This window comes from Myotis myotis, unplaced genomic scaffold (genome assembly GCF_014108235.1).
Source record: "Myotis myotis isolate mMyoMyo1 unplaced genomic scaffold, mMyoMyo1.p scaffold_m19_p_10, whole genome shotgun sequence".
Classification (NCBI taxonomy): Eukaryota; Metazoa; Chordata; class Mammalia; order Chiroptera; family Vespertilionidae; genus Myotis; species Myotis myotis.
The window spans coordinates 22,395,804-22,414,209 of NW_023416314.1; the positions used below are offsets into that span (position 1 = coordinate 22,395,804).

An 18,406-nucleotide genomic window follows, 5' to 3' on the forward strand; every position below is an offset into this window, starting at 1 on the left:
TCCCGTCACCATCACACTCACCATGTCCTTTGCTTGGACCACGGCAGTAGCTCCTCATCTGTCTCCCCATTTCCACTCCTCCCCCTCTAGACCTCTAGTCTGTTTCCTAGACGGCAGGCAGTGTGATATTTTAAAAATACAAATCTGAATATCTGACTCCCCTGGCTAAACACCATCAAGGCTTCCCATTGCCTTGAATCACGGCAAAAATCTTTAACCAGAACTTCAAAGTGCTACATGGCCTGCCTAGCCCCTGCCTGCCTCCCCAGCCTCATCTTGACCCCTTCCTCCCTTTTTCTACCCTGCAGTCATATTAACATAATTTCCTCTTCCATGAAGGGGATAGGCTATTCCCCTGCCTGGAATGCTCCCCCCCCCCATCCCCCCACCCCCGCCAGTCTTCTGGTCAACAACTTTTGGCTTTCAGATCTTAGCTTAAATGTTATTCCATCGGAAGAATTGTTTCCAACAACTCAAACTAGGTTAGAGACCCCTCAAACTCTCAGGGGACCTAGCACCTCTTCTCCATGGTCACATTTTAACTAACGATTTCCGTCGTTGTTCATGTGATGGCCATGCCCTGGTCATTGCCACCTCCACCAAGCACAGCACAGTGCCTGCTGCCTGAACGACCTGGGCATGTCTTTATGGAAGGACCTGGCTTCCAGGCCTGGTTCTGCCACTCAGCCGTGTGACCTTGAGCAGGTCATTTAACTTCTCTGGGCCTCGATTTCCTCATCTGTAAAATGGGGTTGATGACAACTGCATTGCTTCCAGGCCTGTGGATAGAACCAAATGATAAATGGAGCTTAAAGTAATTTGGAACCTGTAGCATGTTATGTGGATGTCATATATTGTCATTCTTTTACAGGAGGATTTGTTACTAGAGGATTCAACAGTACCAATACCCAAATCTCAAGCCCCTTAACTCTCATGTTTTCCAGAAAAGTTCTGAATGTCCAGGAGCCTGCTGGGCCTGTGACACGTGGTCTCTGGCCAGTGGGAGAGTGAGCTGGATAAAGAGGGAGGGCAGTGAGCCAGGGTTCCTCCAGCCAGAGCGGAGCATCTGTCTGGTTTCCCCAGGAAGCCCTATGTCTAAAGATATGAGGAGAGTCCCATCAGGAAGCCTCAGGCTGACATTGTGTGTCAGGGCATCTAATTCCCACGGGTTTTAATCCTTGGGACGAGGCACTCCTAAAAATTATGCCTCCCATCTTTCTCCTCACTGCTGCCAGCAGCTGAGATGTTCTTCATGAGGAGCCACCAATTCCATGGCAAGCAGAACTGAGCAATGGTTTTCATAAGAGTTCATTGAGGTAAAAGGCTGAAGTGGGAATACAGCTAACTGACCGCTGAGGGTCCATCTAGACCAGCGGTTCTCAACTTGTGGGTCGCGGCCCCTTTGGGGGTCAAACGACCCTTTAACAGGCGTCGCCTAAGACCATCGGAAAACACATATATAATTACATACTGTTTTTGTGATTAATCACTATGCTTTAATTATGTTCAATTTTTAACAATGAAAATACATCCTGCATGTCAGATATTTACATTACGATTTGTAACAGTAGCAAAATTACAGTTATGAAGTAGCAACGAAAATAATTTTTATGGTTGGGGGTCACCACAACATGAGGGACTGTATTAAAGGGTCGCGGCATTAGGAAGGTTGAGAACCTCTGATGTAGACAATCAATTGGTGTCTTTATAGACCAGTGCTGGTTGTTGTTCAATGGAGAAAGGTGGGAAGAGGGGGACTTGAATGAAAAATAACAGCACAGCCACTCATTTGCCTTCTTTTTTATTTTTTATTTTCTTTATTGATTAAGGTATAACATATGTGTTCTTACCCCCTATATCCCCCATCCCCCCGCTCGTGCCCTCACCCCCTAGTGTGTGTGTCCATTGGTTATGCTTATATGCATACCACAAGTCCTTTGGTTGATCTCTCCCCTCATTTGCCTTCTGTATTAGTTTTCCGTTTTGCTATGGAACAAATTGCCACAAACCTACCAACTGGAAATGTCCAAGTTTTGGTATATCAGAAGTTCAGGCCTAGTGCAACCGAGTCCTCTGCTCAGGGCCTCACAAGGCTGTAACCGACATGTCAGCCAGACCTGGCTCAGCTGAGGCTTGGGGTCCTCTTGCAAGCTCACATGGTGATTGCAGAATTCAGCTCTCAGCAGCTGCGGAACTCCCACACGTTGTTTCTTCAAGGCCGGCAGCAAAGAATGAGTTTCTGACCTCTCCACCCTTTTCAAGGGCTCACCTGATTAGCTTGGACCAGGCCAGGATAATCTCTTATTTGATGAACTTTAAATCAACTGATTAGGGACTGCAAACTCCCTTCATTTTACAGTAACGATGGATGCCAGAAATAGGAGTCAGGAAGGCCAGCTTAAAATTCTGCTGACCACACGTTGCATTTGCTGAGCTCCGACTGTGTGTGTGTGTGTGTGTGTGTGTGTGTACGCAGAAATAAACTTGCTCCCACTCACTTAAGCAAACATAGGGAAATTTCTCTAGAGGAAACAAAGATGTCTGCGGACAAGGGTACAGTGCAGTGGGCCTGAGGAAGGACGGGAGCTGGGATTTGGCATGCCCCAGGGAGAGCAGTCCCTGTGTGCATTTGCTTTTATCACTGTATCTCCCTGTGGACCAACTCTATCTGCTGTCCATTTATGCTTTACACTTGTAGCCACATGCTGCCACAGGTAGAATTAGCCTCTCTCTCTCTTCTTCTTCTCTTTTCTCTCTGTCTGCTTCTGTGTCTCTCTGTGTGCCTCCTCTCTCTCTCTCTCTCTCTCCCCCCACACACTCCCCCTCCCTCTGTCTCTCTCGCCTCACCTCCACTTCTAACCACTCAGGGGAGGAATCTTGGGCCAGGTGCTCATCTCTAGGGCAGTCACCTCTGGCCAAGTGGGAAGGACACACGCTGCAGCAGAGCTTGCAGCCATGGTGACCCTGCAGAGAGAGGAAGAGGCTGTTTCCGGCAGCTGTCCGCTGCCCAGGGCAAGGCACTGTCCTCGGTGGCCAGGATGTGCACCCTCCGCATCACCTTGTTCATGATTCAGCAGCGAGGCCCTCCAGTTCGCAGTGGAGGGAGCAGATGGGTGTGTTTAATGATGGCCCACAGGTGGTGCCAGGGGCTGCCCAAGCCAGGGTCTGTTTCCAGCCAGGAATGACTGCCCCTGTCAAATGAGGCTAAAACCCCCTCCCGTGACCACAGCTCTCAGAAGAAGGGTCCTCCCACAGAAAGAATGCAGGGGTACAGAGCACGCAGGGACAGGCGGGAGGCCCAGTGTGGAGGCACAGTCAGGCGGCATCTTAACAATCCCTTTCCTAGAAATGGCTGAGAAAGAGAATGCTCTGAGTAAGTGCAGAGAGCAGAAGGGTCTGGGTAACCGAAAGCTCTAAAGGAGGAAGGCAATGTTCCAGCACAGACTGTACTGCTCATGATCTGATAAGAACAAAGAGAGACACAGAAGACAGATAGTCCAGACAAGGCGAATTGTGTAAACTCAGCCATGCTGCTTAGGCTACCCCAGTTCTCACTTGGGAGGCAATGGAGTCAGAATCCCTCCTGTGTCTGATCATTGCCTCCTATAAATGTATAGAGTGATGTGTAAACGGAGTGTGGTTCTCACCCTAGGGCATGGCTGCATCGCCACCACATTCCTCTGTGGTCTTCGTATGGTTCAACGTTAAAGAATCATCTCCAGTGTTGACAAACGTGTTCATTGTAAGCCTGGACAAGATGGTCTCCACTAACGGTCGCAGCCAAGATTCTGACACTCAAGGGGCCAAACCAGCCCCATGTCCTTAAAGACCTTGGTTTCCATGAGCTGATTCACATCTGGGGGTTCTCCATGCTACAAAAACATTCTCAAAGGGGCATTTGACATGGCTGGTGGTAGAGCCCCACTAGATTGGGGGCATCTTAGTGACAGGGCCCCAGGCCTGCTCATCTTCATATTGTGGTGTCAGCACATATTAGGTCTGCAAAAAATGTTCATTGAATGAAAAATCATAATTACTTATAATTTTCATATTATATAATCACCATAGTTATAATTTACCCCCTGTCCTAGTAGATAGTGATGTCTCTAAAATTGTGCTGTCCAATATGGTTGCCATTAGCCACACAGAGCTTTTTAAATTTAAATTAAGTCAAATGAAATAGAATTTAAAATTCTGTTTCTTCATCGCAGAAGCCACATTTTAACACATAATGCACAAGTGGCTAATGGTACTGAACAGAACTTTCCCATGATCACGGAAAGTATTGTGGGACAAGATTGCTCCCAGAGGTGGAAACTTCATCAGTATCCCTCACAGAACCTATAACATTGTGTTCAACTACCATTTTTTGAACTAATAACAATTACACTCTCCTTGTAACTCTCAGCCTGGTCTTCATTTCTGGGTGGAACTCTCCACTGAGTTTGACTCTGTGCTCTCTGAGACTAAAGCCAACCTCTGTTTTAGATTCTGACTCATCTCAGACCACACACAACAATCAACTCAAAATGGATTAAAACCTTAAATGTAAGACCTGGAACTGTAAAGCTCCTAGAAGAAAACATAGAGGAAAAGCTTTTTGCCATTGGTTTTGGCAAGGATTTCATGGATATGGCACCAAAAGCACAGGCAACAAAAACAAAAATAAACAAGTGGGACCACATCCAACTGAAGGTTCTGTACAGCAAAGGAAACAATCAACAGAGAGGAAAAGGCAACCTGTGGGTGGGAGAAAATGTCTGCAACTCATGTATCTCATTTAAAACCATACATAAATCTCCTAAGGGGATAATCTCCAAAATATATAAGGAAATTCTACAACTCAATAGTAAAAAACAAATCAAAACAACAAAAAAACTTATAAGCCAATAAAAAAAAATGGCTAAGGACTTAAATAGACATTTTTCCAAAGAAGGCACACAATTGGCTACATGCATGCGAAAAAATGCTCAATGTCACTATTCATCAGGGAAATGCAAATCAAAACCATAATGAAATAGCACCTCATGCCTGTCAGAATGACTATCATCAATAAATCAACGAACGACAAGTGTTGGCAAGATGTGGAGAAATTGTCCTTGCACAAAAATGACGCCCTGCTATGAAAAACATTATGGTGGTTCCTCAGGAAATTAGAAATAGAACTGTCATATTATCCAATAGTCCCACTTTGCCGATACTTATCCAAAAGAATTGGAATCAGGATCTGGAAGGGATATAAGCGCTCCCATGTTCATCACAGCCCTACTCACAATAGCTGTGATGTGGAAACAATCTAAATATTCATCAACAGGTGAATAGATAAAGAAAATGTAACACATACAAGTGGAATACTATTCAGTCTTGTAAGAAAAGGAAATTCTGCAATATGAGACAGCATGAATGAACCTTGAAGAAATTATGCTAATTAACATAAGCCAGTCACCAAAAAGACAATACTGCATGATTCCATTCACATGAGTCATCTAAAATCATCATATTTATAGATTCAAAAAATGGAATGGTGATTGCTGGGGCTGGGGCAGGGAGGGGAAATGGGAGGTTAGTAACCAACAGGCACACATTTTCAATGAAGCAAGTAAATAAACTCTAGAGACCTGCTGTACAACATTGTACCTATAGTCAAAAATAATGTATTGTACACTTAAATTGAGGAGGGTAGATCGCATGTTAACTGTTCTTACTAAAATAAAACGCAAATACAAATATTTCTGTTTCACATTGAACTGGCCTGTCCTTTGGGCAATGTCCTGCCGGCAAGGCAGCATAGCCCCTGAGAGCAGGGATGGCTCTGACAGCTCAACCCAGAATTAACAGCTGTTATACTTTTTGTAATATTTATTTTTAAAAGTGAATAAAATTAAAATTCTATTCCCTTTGTTCAGCATCCCTATCTACAGTCTCACAACACCCGCTGCCTCGTAGATGCAATGGTCTTATTTAGTGTGTAAGGTTTCATCGCCATCTTTTCCTTTTAAATGTGTGTACATGCACACCTATGCAACCAGGAGTAATATGGTATTGTGTGTATTTTAAACTTTTCCATGAATGGGATTATACACACATCATTCTGTAACTTGGATTTTTTTTTTTTACACTCAATGTTGTTTTTGAGAACCATTCATGTAAAATCTACGTAGACCTAGCCAGCTCATTTCTGTTAAACTGCTATATTCTCTAATATGACTATTGACAGTGTGGCTATAAATATTCTATAGTATGTGTATAGTGTATTTCATCCATTCCCTTCTTGTACCATGTACAAGAGATGCTCTAAAGTATATACCTCAAGGTAGGCTTGCTGGTTTGTAGGGTCTAAAACAGTGATGGTGAACCTATGACACGCGTGTCAGAGGTGACACACGAACTCACTCTTTTGGTTGATTTTTCTTTGTTAAATGGCATTTAAATATATAAAATAAATATCAAAATATAAATCTTTGTTTTACTATGGTTGCAAATATCAAAAAATTTCTATATGTGACACAGCACCAGAGTTAAGTTAGGGTTTTTCAAAATGCTGGCACGCCAAGCTCAAAAGGTTCGCCATCACTGGTCTAGAACTTCTAATATGACTGCACCAGTTCATACCCCAGCAGCAATGGTTAAATTTGTTTCCCCACATTCTCAGTATTAGGAAACTTTTTAATTTTTCCCAAACTGATGAGAGTGAAATTAAGTCTCATTGGTATTTCATTTTTAATTTCCCTGATTATGGTGAGCTGGAGCATCATCTCCTATAATCATTAGTCATTTAGTTCCCTTTGCTATGAATTGGTCATTTTTGGCCCACTTTTCTATTGGGTGATTTTGGTTTTTTTTCTTTCATTTTTTTAAAAACATCTTTTGGATAAAATCCTTTTCCTGTTGTATATGTTACACATATATTGTCCTATTCTGCTGTTTGTTGTTTAGCATTACTATTATCTCACTTGCCATTCAGAAGCTTACATTTTGACATAGTCAAAGTGATCAGTCTTTTCCTCTATAATTTATGCTTTTTTGTATATTGCTTAAAAAGGTTTTCCTTACCAGAATATCATAGAAATATTCCCTATATTTTCTTCTGGTTGTTACATTTTTTGTTTTTAGTAATAATGAAATTTCTTTTTGTTTTTCACTGAAGATGGAGATCTAATTTCCTTTCTGTAGAAAGCCCAACTACCTTTTATTGAGTAGTTAATTCTCTCCTCTCTGATCAGTAATACTAGCTCTATTAGATAAGTGGCCACATGTCTTTAGAATTTCTATGTTCAACTGATCTTTTATCCATGGCTCAGCCAAAGCTACCATTTTACTTCTTTAGGTTTATAATAAACTTTGATACCTGATAGAATAAGCCTTCCTGTCTTATTAATCTTTTTCAGAATTGCATTGGATATTTTCGGACTTTTGTTCTACCACATGAATTTTATAATAACTTTACTAGCGGTCCAGTGCACAAAATTCATACACACGTAGGGTTCCTAGACCTGGCCATCAACCAGGGCTGATCAGGGCCTTCCAGCTGCCAGCTGGGGCCTTCCTTCATTCTGTGCCACCCCCTGGTGGTCATCGCATGTCATAGTGAGCAGTCGAACTCCCAAGGGAACAATTTGCATATTAGGCTTTTATATATATAGGTAAGTTTTATGGAAAACCATGTTGGGGTTTTTATTGGAATTACATCAAAGTTTTAGATTTATTTGGGGGAAGATTTCCATCTTTACCATATTCAAGCTTCCTATTGGTGAGCACAGTTCACCTTTTTTTTAAGTAACTTGTTATATGTTTTTCAATGCAGTTTTGAAATTTTCTAAGCAACAAATTTCAAAAAGTGCTTGTTTTATTTACTTTTAAGCATCAAATTATTTTTATTGCTAGATTTTTTCAATGTACTTGTATAATACTAACTCATAGAAATTTGTTTTTGAAGGTAGTTTTATATGTTCTATTTTGTTGAATTATTTTATTAATTCTATAGGACTTCCTGGATTTTCTAAATAGATAATAATACCTGAATAAATCATGATAATTTTGTCTCTTCCTTTTTGATCTATGTATCTCCATTGTTTTATTGACTAGAAGCTCGAATACATTATTAATAATAGCTCTATTATTATTGTATATAATATCTTGTAATACAAAGTATATATTATATATAGACATATAATAATATAGTTATATTATTATAATATAGCATTGTTATAATATAGCATTGCGGTAGTGGATATCTTTGTCTTGTTCTTGACTTTAATAGGAAAACTTTTAAGCACATGATATATAAAATTTATTATAATAGGTTATAGATTTTTTTGTTAGAAGTCTTTTTTCAAGCCAAGGATGTTTGAGTTTCTGTCTGTTTATATTTTGTTAAAAATTGTCTTTTAAAATCACACGATTATTAAATTTTCTTGAATGCTTGGTCTGCAGCTACTGCAGTGACCATGTGGATTGTGCCTTTAAATCTGCTAATTGCATTGATAGATTTTCTTAAGTAAAACTTTTGTGCATTCCTGAGATAAACATGCTTGGTCTTCTATTTATTTATTTGTTTGTTTATTTGTTTGTTTGTTTGTAATCCTCATCCAAAGATATTTTTCCATTGATTTTCAGAGAGGGTGGAAGAGAGAGGGAAAGACAGAGAGAAATGTTGATGTGAGAGAAACACATCTATTGGTTGCCTCCCACAGAAGCCTGGACCAGAGCCCAGGCCGGGGAGGAGCCTGCAACTGAGGTACGTGCCCTTGACCAGAATAAAACCCAGGACCCTTCTTTCTGCAGGCCGATGCTCTATTCATTGAGCCATACCAACGAGGGCTTGGTCTTCTTTTTAAAATGTAGTCTTCTATTCTGCTAAACTGGGTTTATTCATATTTTATTTGGATTTTTTACATCTATGTTTATAAGAGAGGTTGGCATATATTTTAATACTGTCTTTGACTGGTTTGGAAATCAAATTATACTGTCTCATAAAATAAATTAAATGTCTCTATTTGTCTCCTCGTTGGAACAGTTTGTGTAAGGCAGGAATGATCTGTCCCTCGACCATGGTAAAACTCAGCTGTAAATCTTTCTGGCTCTGCTTCCTTCTTAGGCTGGACATTTTGACTACTGAGCAAGCTCTTGTTTTGTTATTACCATATTAGAAGTAGGTAACACTTATACGGTGCCCCTGTTCCAATCTAAGCATTTCAACAACTAATTCTCATTCATCAATACCTATTCCTGAAAGTGGACCCAGCAACTGTATTTTTTAAATCTTTTAAATGTCTACTCCAACCCCCCTTCTCATATGACAGATTGGGTAACTGAGTCTCGGAGAGGGGATCCCACAGCTAACAGTGCTGGAACCAGAGCTCAAATGAAGAGTTTCCTAATCCCATGTTGGCTTCTGGGAGCCAATTTGACATTGGCTCTTCTTCCACTACCTGCTACACCACACCTGCAAAGGGGAGGGCTCTTGCTCGCACACAGTCCTTGTCTGCCCCCTGGTGGGCTAAAATGGCAACGAATCCTACCTGGAGCAAAACTTTGTTACAAAGCTCTACAGAGTCCTTCCTGTGTGGATTAATCCTAAAGCCGGCTGCTGGTGATGGTGCTTTACAGCATCCTTGTACTTGGAAGGAGAAAACAACATCATCGACACAAAAATCCAACCACTCTAAATTGGTTTAGTACCTTGCCCTCACTTGCCAACTTTAAATATAAGGCACTCCCTCACCTAAGAAACTCAGGGAGAAAGTTTTTAAATCTTACTGTACCTTTTATTCCAGTCTTATGGTTCATCTCACAGGTTTTGGAGTCCAACACACCAAGGACAAATTCTAACTCCACAATTTATTAATTTTACAGTTGGTGAGCCACATAGCATCTTTAATCCTCAGTTTTATCATCTGTAAAATGGTCGCTAGAGTGCCTAATTCACACAGTGGTGAAGATTAAGTGTGAATGTAAAGAGCTTGGTTTGGCGCTGTGCCTGGGACCCCCCTCACACCCACACTGGTTATCATTTCTCTTACTCTTACTGAAATGGACCATGTTACCAGGCCTGAAAAACACACTCAAATGGGAAAAGAATGTTTTCTGTGCCATCGTATATCTCTGCAGAGGGGCTTGTTCTCCTCGTCCCTCAGAAAGAACCTTCGGCTCTCCACACCCCCTTCACTACAGCCTTCCACCTAATCTCTCTCTGTGAGAAAAATCTAGAACTCTGACTTTTTTCTACATAAAAATAGATTTTGCATGTGGTCATATTCTCATTCCTGGGGAATCTCCTATGAAGGATGAGATGAGAAGATGAGGAGAAACCAGCAATGGAGACTGGGAATGTGTGACTGATCTAGTGGGAGAGAAACTAGGAGAGTGCCTTATCCTAAAGGCCACACAGGGTCTCAAGACGAAGGAAACCATCAGTTGGGCCAAATGCTCTAACAGGTTAGGCAAGACCAGGACCTAGAATTGACGATCAAATTTCACAAAGTGGAGGTCATTAGTAACCTTGGCAAAAGAAATTTTTTAAATCCTCACCCAAGGATATGGTTTTACTGATTTTTAGAGAGAAAGAGAAACATTGGCTGCCTCTCGTATGGGCCCTCACCAGGAATCAAACCCGCAACCTAAGTATGTGCCCTGATTGGGAATTGAACTTGAAACCCTTTGGTGCATGGGACAATGCTCCAACTGACCCACCCAGCCAGGGCAACAAAAGCAATTTTGATGTGGTGGTTGTGAAATTCTGATTGGAGTAAAGAATTTAATACATTGAGGATAGACTATTTTTTTGAGAAGTTTTTCTAAAAAGAGGAGCAAAGAACTGGGATGGTAAGTGGAGGGGGAAATAGTTTCTTAAGCTGGAAGTAATAGCCCAGCTAGTGTGGCTCAGTGGTTGAGCACTGACCTACGAACCATAAGGTCACGGTTCAATTCCCAGTCAGGGCACATGCCTGGGTTGTGGGCTCGATCCTCAGTGGGGGGCGTGCAGGAGGCAGCTGATCAGTGATTCTCTCTCATCATTGATGTTTCTCTCTCTCACTCCCTCTCCCTTTCTCTCTGAAATCAATAAAAAAATATACTTTTTATTTATTCATTTTATTTTTTTTAAAATATATTTTATTGATTTTTTACAGAGAAGAAGGGAGAGGGATAGAAAGTCAGAAACATTGATGAGAGAGGTCGACCAGCTGCCTCCTGCACGCCCCCCAGTGGAGACGTGCCCGCAACCAAGGTACATGCCCTTGACTGGAATCGAACCCGGGACCCTTGAGTCCGCAGGCCGACGCTCTATCCACTGAGCCAAACTGGTTCGGCAAAAAAATATACTTTTTAAAGATGGAAGAAATAACAGCACATTTATCATGCTGATGGGAATGATCCAGTGTGAGGGGAAGACTGAGGATGCGGCAGAGGGAGGGAAGAAGTGCCAGAGCAGCATCCTTCACCATCAGAGGGAGCGGGAGCGAGCGCACAGGTGACAGCCGTCCATAGAGCAGAGACATGTTTACTTATGATAACAAGGGGAGGGGGTCTATGCACACAGAGGCCTTCAGATGGATGGAATGGAAGCCTGCGCAAGTCCTCCCGGAGGGAGTGTTTTCTCAGTGCAGTAGGAAGCAAGGTCTTCAATGAGAGTAGTTGTATGAAGGGAAATAAAGTACCATCATGAGAGCAAGTGGTATGTTCAGTTTTAGAAACAGAACTCAAAGAGTGATGGTGATGAGGTCTAGTGGGTAAAAGTCTTTGCTGAAAACACTTACGGTAAATACCGAGGTTCACAGGTAACTTCAACTGAAATCCAAGTAACGATAAACACAATATGCGATGCTCTAAATTGTCTTTATTTTCTAATATCTACTTACACCACTCTACAAAATGCTCTATACCATTGCTTAAGGAAACTTCTGAGACATTTATGGTGGGAATTAGACCCCGTTGACCTACCCATCAAAACATCATGCAAACACTTATTTTCTTAGAGGGTATTCAGCTTTGTGGACTTACTAACGTAACAGGTGATGGTACGTTTTTAATTCCACATACCGCAGTGAGAATCTAACCCAAGCACATAGTTTTCAAATATAAACAGCATGCGTTCCTTTTGAACCATTTCAGATTAAACTGTTTTTGTTTTCCCCAGAAGTTAAAGCCGGCTCCATCTCCTTTCCCCAGTCACAGCCTCGAGGTCATGGCAGATTTGTAGAGAGTATACTGACTACTCCTGGGATTCTTCATCCGGCAATGCCGACGGTGCATGTCCTCACAGGTAGAAGAGAGAATTGGCCAGCTGCAGACTTGGTTCTTTGTGGATGCTCTGTGCCACGAGGAAGGTCAGCTTGTGCGCGTACTGGCACGGTGCTGGGATACTGACTAAGCCCTGGGAGGAGAAAGTATGGGTGGTAATTAAGAGGATAACTTGTTCTTCAAAGCGATTTTCCCCTGAGATTCTTCATCTACTAGTTACATACACAATAGGATATGTTTGTGAGTGAACAGTAACTAGACCCAACCAAAAAAGGGCATCTGCTCACTGGACCTTATGCTCACTGGGCAGAATGGGGCACAGGCCAGTCTGACTTCATGGCGCTGGGAGCTGGGAGCTACCACACTCAGGGCTAATCTATGTTTCCTTCAACTTAATGTTCCAAGGGGCTCGGGACAATTCTTGGCCTTGGACTCTGAGAGCAGATCTCGGCCTCATGCACAGGCACACAGAACAGGGCCAGGCCCGTCACTTTCCCACCAGACCTCTGAGCTGGCTTCAACTTCCACTGTAACATGGAAATAACAACATCCTCATTTGCTCCCAGGCTTGTGTAAGATAATGAGTGTATACAAAAAGTCCTCTGGGAATGATAAATATTAATGTATTAATAGTTATTGCCATTTCATTTCTGTGACAGACTGGGTTTCTCCCATTGTGGACTCAAGGAGTCATTCATTCACTCATTCGTTCATTTCTCCTTTGTGAAAAAGTCAGGCATTGTGCGAGGTATAGAGATACAAAGGTAAACTGGGGGAGAATTCCTGGGTGGGAACCTTGAACGTCGGTACTCGAGTGTCAGTAAACGGCTGTCACTCACCGGCCAGTTGTAGTACAGGTGGCACAGTTTGAATGTAAGTCTCTGCATGTGGTCGGGCTTCAAGCCGTTGTCATCGTAGATGACATTATAGTGGGTGGGATTAACAGTTCCCCGACAGGCGGCTTGGCTGACCAAGTAAAAGTCATACCTGAGGGGGGAAATGGAATGAATGTGAGAAAGAAGGCAAACAAAATAAGGCCAAACTTGAACACCACACAGCGAATGTTTCACTGAACATCCGTTTTCGAACAGCACTGACCATTCAGGACGCGTGGCTTCTGAATCCACCACGGTGCCAAGTGGTGGGTTCTGTAAGGTGCGGTTCTGTTCCATGAAGAACCGCGGCATGCACCTCTTCCTGACCACAATCACCGACAGCTTGGAGCTTGGAGCCAGAGAGACAAGAAAGTAAGACAGAGAACGGAAACCTAGCCATGCCGCTTCCTATCTTCTGATTTTTAAAAAAAGATAAGCTGACATATAGTAATTCCAAGTTTTGATGGAATAAATGAATAAATTCATTAGAAAAGCACTGCAACAACAAAGAAAATAAAAATCACCCTCGCCTTAGCCGGTTTGGCTCAGTGGAGAGAGCGTAGGCCTGCGGACTAGAAGGTCCCAGGTTCGATTCCGGTCAAGGGTATGCAGTACCTTGGTTGCAGGCACATCCCCAGTGGGAGGTGTGCAGGAGGCAGCTGATCGATGTTTCTCTTTCATTGATGTTTCTAACTCTCTCTCTCCCTTCCTCTCTGTAAAAAAAAAAATCAATAAAATATATTTTTTTAAAAATCAACCTCAATCTCTCCTCCCCCAGAGACACATGCAATTTTTTCAATTAGGTATTGTCCTCATTTGCTGCAGCCAGTGTGGGAGGTCCAATCACCTGGCTAGTTTATATCATTTAAGGGGGGAATGGTCAATAGGACAATGAACTTAAATGAGCACTTCTAAAAAATGATTTTCCAGAATTTTCTGTGGAGACAAGATTCTTTTCCATTAGGAACAGTCCCTCTATTTTCACCCTCAGTCTGCCTCCCTCTCAATTTCTGAATAGGAAAGGAAGAACCACAAGTCCCTCTTACTCATCAAATCATCGCTCTTGAACCATGCAGAACACACGCTCGAAAGGATGGATGGGTGAACCAAATACACATTTGGGCCAAATGCTGAATGACCAAGTGTTAAAGTCAGCATTTGGGAAAGCCAAGGCCAAGTCCAAGTATCAGCCATCATGGAAGGGGCCTCTGGGCTGCAAAGGTCACCGTGAAATTTCCCCTTAAGCATTTTAATTATTTAAAATCCATATTATTGTTTCCAATGTTGAGACTTAGACGTTGATGCCCTAGTCTAGTGATCAGCAAACTGCGGCTCGTGAGCCACATGCAGCTCTTTGGCCCCTTGAGTGTGGCTCTTCCACAAAATACCGACTTCTGCGCATGGGCCACGAAGTTTCAATCTCACTGTATGTGCACGCCCGCACATGGTATTTTGTGGAAGAGCCACACTCAAGGGGCCAAAGAGCCACATGTGGCTCGAGAACCGCAGTTTGCTGACCATGGTCCTAGTGCTAGAAAACTAACTCCTTAGCACCCCCAGCAATCCCTAAACGGCACACTTGTGATTCAGAATAGACACATTCACTTGCCATCAGTGAGCAGGGAGAGATTTGGGCTCTGACAATTTAGATGCAGCTGAAGATGACCTTGCCCTCAAACCATTATGCTCTGCCTCCTAACAGTCACTGATGAGTTTAAGACAGCTCCTTTGTGGCTCTTGGCTGCCACACTTGGTTGATGGAGGTGATGGTATAACCCTACAGATGCCCACTGTGCACTGCTTGGAAGATGCTTTCCGAATATTTTCAGATGATCATCCTCCCCCACTTTCCAGTTCTGATATTTTTCTTGCCTTGACATAATGAATGTTGTACTGAAACATGGAAGCTAGACACGTGGCAGTGGAGCAAGGTGCCTGGTGTTGAAGACGGTCCGATTTCCACGTGCAGCTCGGCGTTCACAGCACTCACTCTACCTGCCACAGGCCTCGGCCGCACAGCAGTGCCTGCCCTGTGTGTGGATTTGGGCCTTGAGCTTGAAGCCATAGCTTGTTTTTTCCCCATGGCACGTTAACATGTCTGAGCATCTTCACCTGCCAGCAGCCCGCAAGCTTTCTGCTGCATCTCAGTGTCAGGCTCTGGAGGATGTCCCCCAGGCACCCAAAACTCACACCTTCCAGGCTATTTACATAAGACCATCCTGATTACCCTCCAATCTAGGGGAAATCAATCCATCCAGATGCAGAAACAGAGCAAAACTTAACTGCATAGAAAGGATATGCTGACAAACAGTAATTCTAACAGTTACAACAAATGTGCTACTAGTATAATCAGGAGTTGGAGAAAGAACAATGCACTGAATACCTGGTGTTTGAACTTGCTTCTGCCACACTGCTCAGCAGCTGTGGAACTTCATATTCAAGAAGTGTTTGGAGCTGACCATTTCCTACACCATCACGGTACACAATAATCCGTGCGGGCAAACCCTGATTGTACTCGTACCATTTGTTGAGTGCTCCTGCAGAATTTGGTATAAGAAAAGAATGACTCATGCAATCCTAACAAAGAATACAATTCCCATTAAATTTTAATGGTTAGCCCTAGCTGGTTTGGCTCAGTGAATAGGGCACTGGCCTGCAGACTGAATGATCCAGGGTTCGATTCCAATAAAGGCACATGCCTGGATTGCGGGTTGACCCCCAGTGGGTGTTGTGCAGGAGGTAGCCGATCAATGATTCTCTCTCATCATTGATGTTTCTCTCTCTCTCTCTCCTTCTCCCTTCCTCTCTGAAATCAATAAAAAAAATATTTAAAATTTTTTTTCAATGTTTAAATAAGTTTGCTGTTTCAGACCACTGTGAAATAGGGTAATACCTAACTTGGGTTGTATTTGCAATAACATAAAAACAAATAACTTTAGGGAACATTCCTGCCTCTTTGCTATTTGAGGAATCATAATGATTTCTATGGCAAAATAGATTCTTATGCTTAGCATATTGCAGCAGTAAAATTTTAATATTTAAGCAATAAATTAAAACTTAATTCATGCAACAGACATACAAATTCTTTATATGAACCAAATTAACACTAATTTAGTTTTTTTAAGTCTTTAAATCCTCTCAATAAATACAGACTGGATAAGTTTAGTTCATTTTCTTCTTTAATGAGCATGGGTATGAAAATATAAGGAGAGACTTTGGCTGTTCCTCTGGAAGTATCTCCACAGGGACTCACCCAATTAGATTTCACGTCTCACTGACAGTATAAATTTTATACACATTTCCACCCACTCTAACCAGAAATCATCAAAAGGCAGAGACCAGACAGTAACTCCCGCCCAACAGAAACTTTTCATAACCACTAAAAAAAAGACCGGGTTTTGAAGTGAGAAGAAAGTAATACTATCATAAAGATGCAGTGATTCTTTTTGTGTATATACAATTTGTATAAGTTTATCATCCAGGTACTTAACTTAAATTCACTTTAAGAAGACGATCATACATGTAAGTCCATTCCCAACACCTATCACCAAATTCACTTTCTTAGTAGAAAAAAACTCTTTAAAAACCCCCAAAGTTTACAGATGGGAAAACGCAGCTCAGGGAGGGAGTGAGGTGCACACACACCTTTCAGGAATGACAACGCCAGACCCAGGCCTGGACTGGTAGGGGTGGGAACTCCGGGTCCCTCTTTTCACCGATCACACTGTGAAGAGGGCACCTTCCTCACCTGCTGTCTTCCCCATCTTCTCCTGCTATGCCACCCTGCCTGCTAGCATCCCCAAAGCTTCGCTCCTGTTTCTACACCTAACACTGCTCTGTCGTAATCCCTGTTCCTCTGCAGTAGGTTTCTTTTGGCCTTCAAGCTGCTTGCGAGAGCCACCAGCAGCTACAAACTCTCCCTCCTCCTGGCTTTCTGTTTATCACACGCCGAAGACAATGTGAATTCCACAGTCTGACTGTTAGAGTCAGCACACAGCTCTGGGGATCTGCAACTGGCTGCCCACTGACTCAGGTAGGCTGGGAGAGTTTGCCTCCTCCTATCTGCTCTACTATCAGCACATGGACCTTGGTCTGAAGGAACAGTCTTGGAGCCCACCCACACTGTTATGGTTTCAGTACCGATCATGAAAACTTTCAAGCAGTCTGCAACCTCAGTGGTTGTTCTCTGAAGGATACAGCGGGAAAACCACCTAAAATAAGCAAAAAACAAAGGTAAAGTTCAAAAATGTCTACTAGACACATGCATTAAGGTTAAATTAAGAAACAAACATTACAAATTTAAATCAATGTTGTTCACAATTTTGTATATGCTATATGGTCACAATTACATTAAAATCTCACCCTCCCCCCAAAATGAAATTTATTGAAAAGAGAAACTAAAGCATTGTGCTGACATCAGACACATCTGGGTTCAAATCCTGACTGTATACTCATCAACTACGTGACTCTGCTATGCGAACCTAAGCTTCAGTTTCCTCACCTGTAACAAGGACATTTACAAGCTGGTATGATAGTTACTACCTCACGGGGTTACGGTAAAAATTAAATTAGATAATACACATAAAGTGCTTAGCACTTGCCACATAAAAGCACTAATAGAGGCCTCTAGGTTATTATTATAAAGGAATTTATTAAGCAGTAGATTTCTACTTTCAAAATAGTCAAAGATTTCTCAAGCATAAGCTTCCACTTCTAATGGTGAGCCTTTTGGACTTAAAAAAACTTAACATGATTAAGTTATTTATATTTCAGAAGCAAGTTTTCTTGCTAAAGTCATCAATTAAATTAAAGCACTTAGAAAATGAAGGTCACGACAATACTATGTATGCCGTCCACGTTACTATACTTCTCTAAGTATAGGCAACAATAGTGATGCAATTAGGGTGCTGCTAACTGGCTGGACATCCTTTATCTGCTTGATTAGGGAAGTGATACATGTAACAAGGATCCCTTTCAGCCTGGAATGAGGTTGGAGGCATGCAGCTATTTTTCTTATTTTCCACAATCCCAAGTAGATACCTAACCACAAACTTAATGGAGTAAATCAAACAGCTTAAGTCTAGGAAGAAGGAATTTGCCAACAGCTCCTACTGTCTCAAAGCATTGTTTAGTTACAAATATGGGAACAATTCTAAGAGAACTTAATAAGAACTATGAGCTCATGTTTAACGTGTTATCCCTAATCCTGCCTATGTTTTTTTTTTCCTGCCTATGTTTTTAATAGTTGTGTGAACAGCCACCATATCAAGTGTCTGTGAGCATTAATAATA

At 42.1% G+C, this 18,406-nt stretch overlaps 1 protein-coding gene across 1 annotated transcript in view; it reads right to left on the bottom strand.

Moving 5' to 3' along the window:
* Window positions 1–11,831: 11,831 nt before the first annotated feature.
* Window positions 11,832–18,406, bottom strand: part of PIWIL4 (piwi like RNA-mediated gene silencing 4) — a 40,884-nt gene continuing 34,309 nt past the window's right edge. The window contains exons 16-20 of the mRNA XM_036323988.1: window positions 17,256–17,326; window positions 15,499–15,652; window positions 13,339–13,464; window positions 13,080–13,227; window positions 11,832–12,373 (exon numbers count right to left, since the gene is read on the bottom strand). Coding sequence (XP_036179881.1) covers window positions 12,257–12,373; window positions 13,080–13,227; window positions 13,339–13,464; window positions 15,499–15,652; window positions 17,256–17,326 — 616 coding nt within the window. The 3' untranslated portion in view covers window positions 11,832–12,256. The remainder of the gene's footprint in view (window positions 12,374–13,079; window positions 13,228–13,338; window positions 13,465–15,498; window positions 15,653–17,255; window positions 17,327–18,406) is intronic.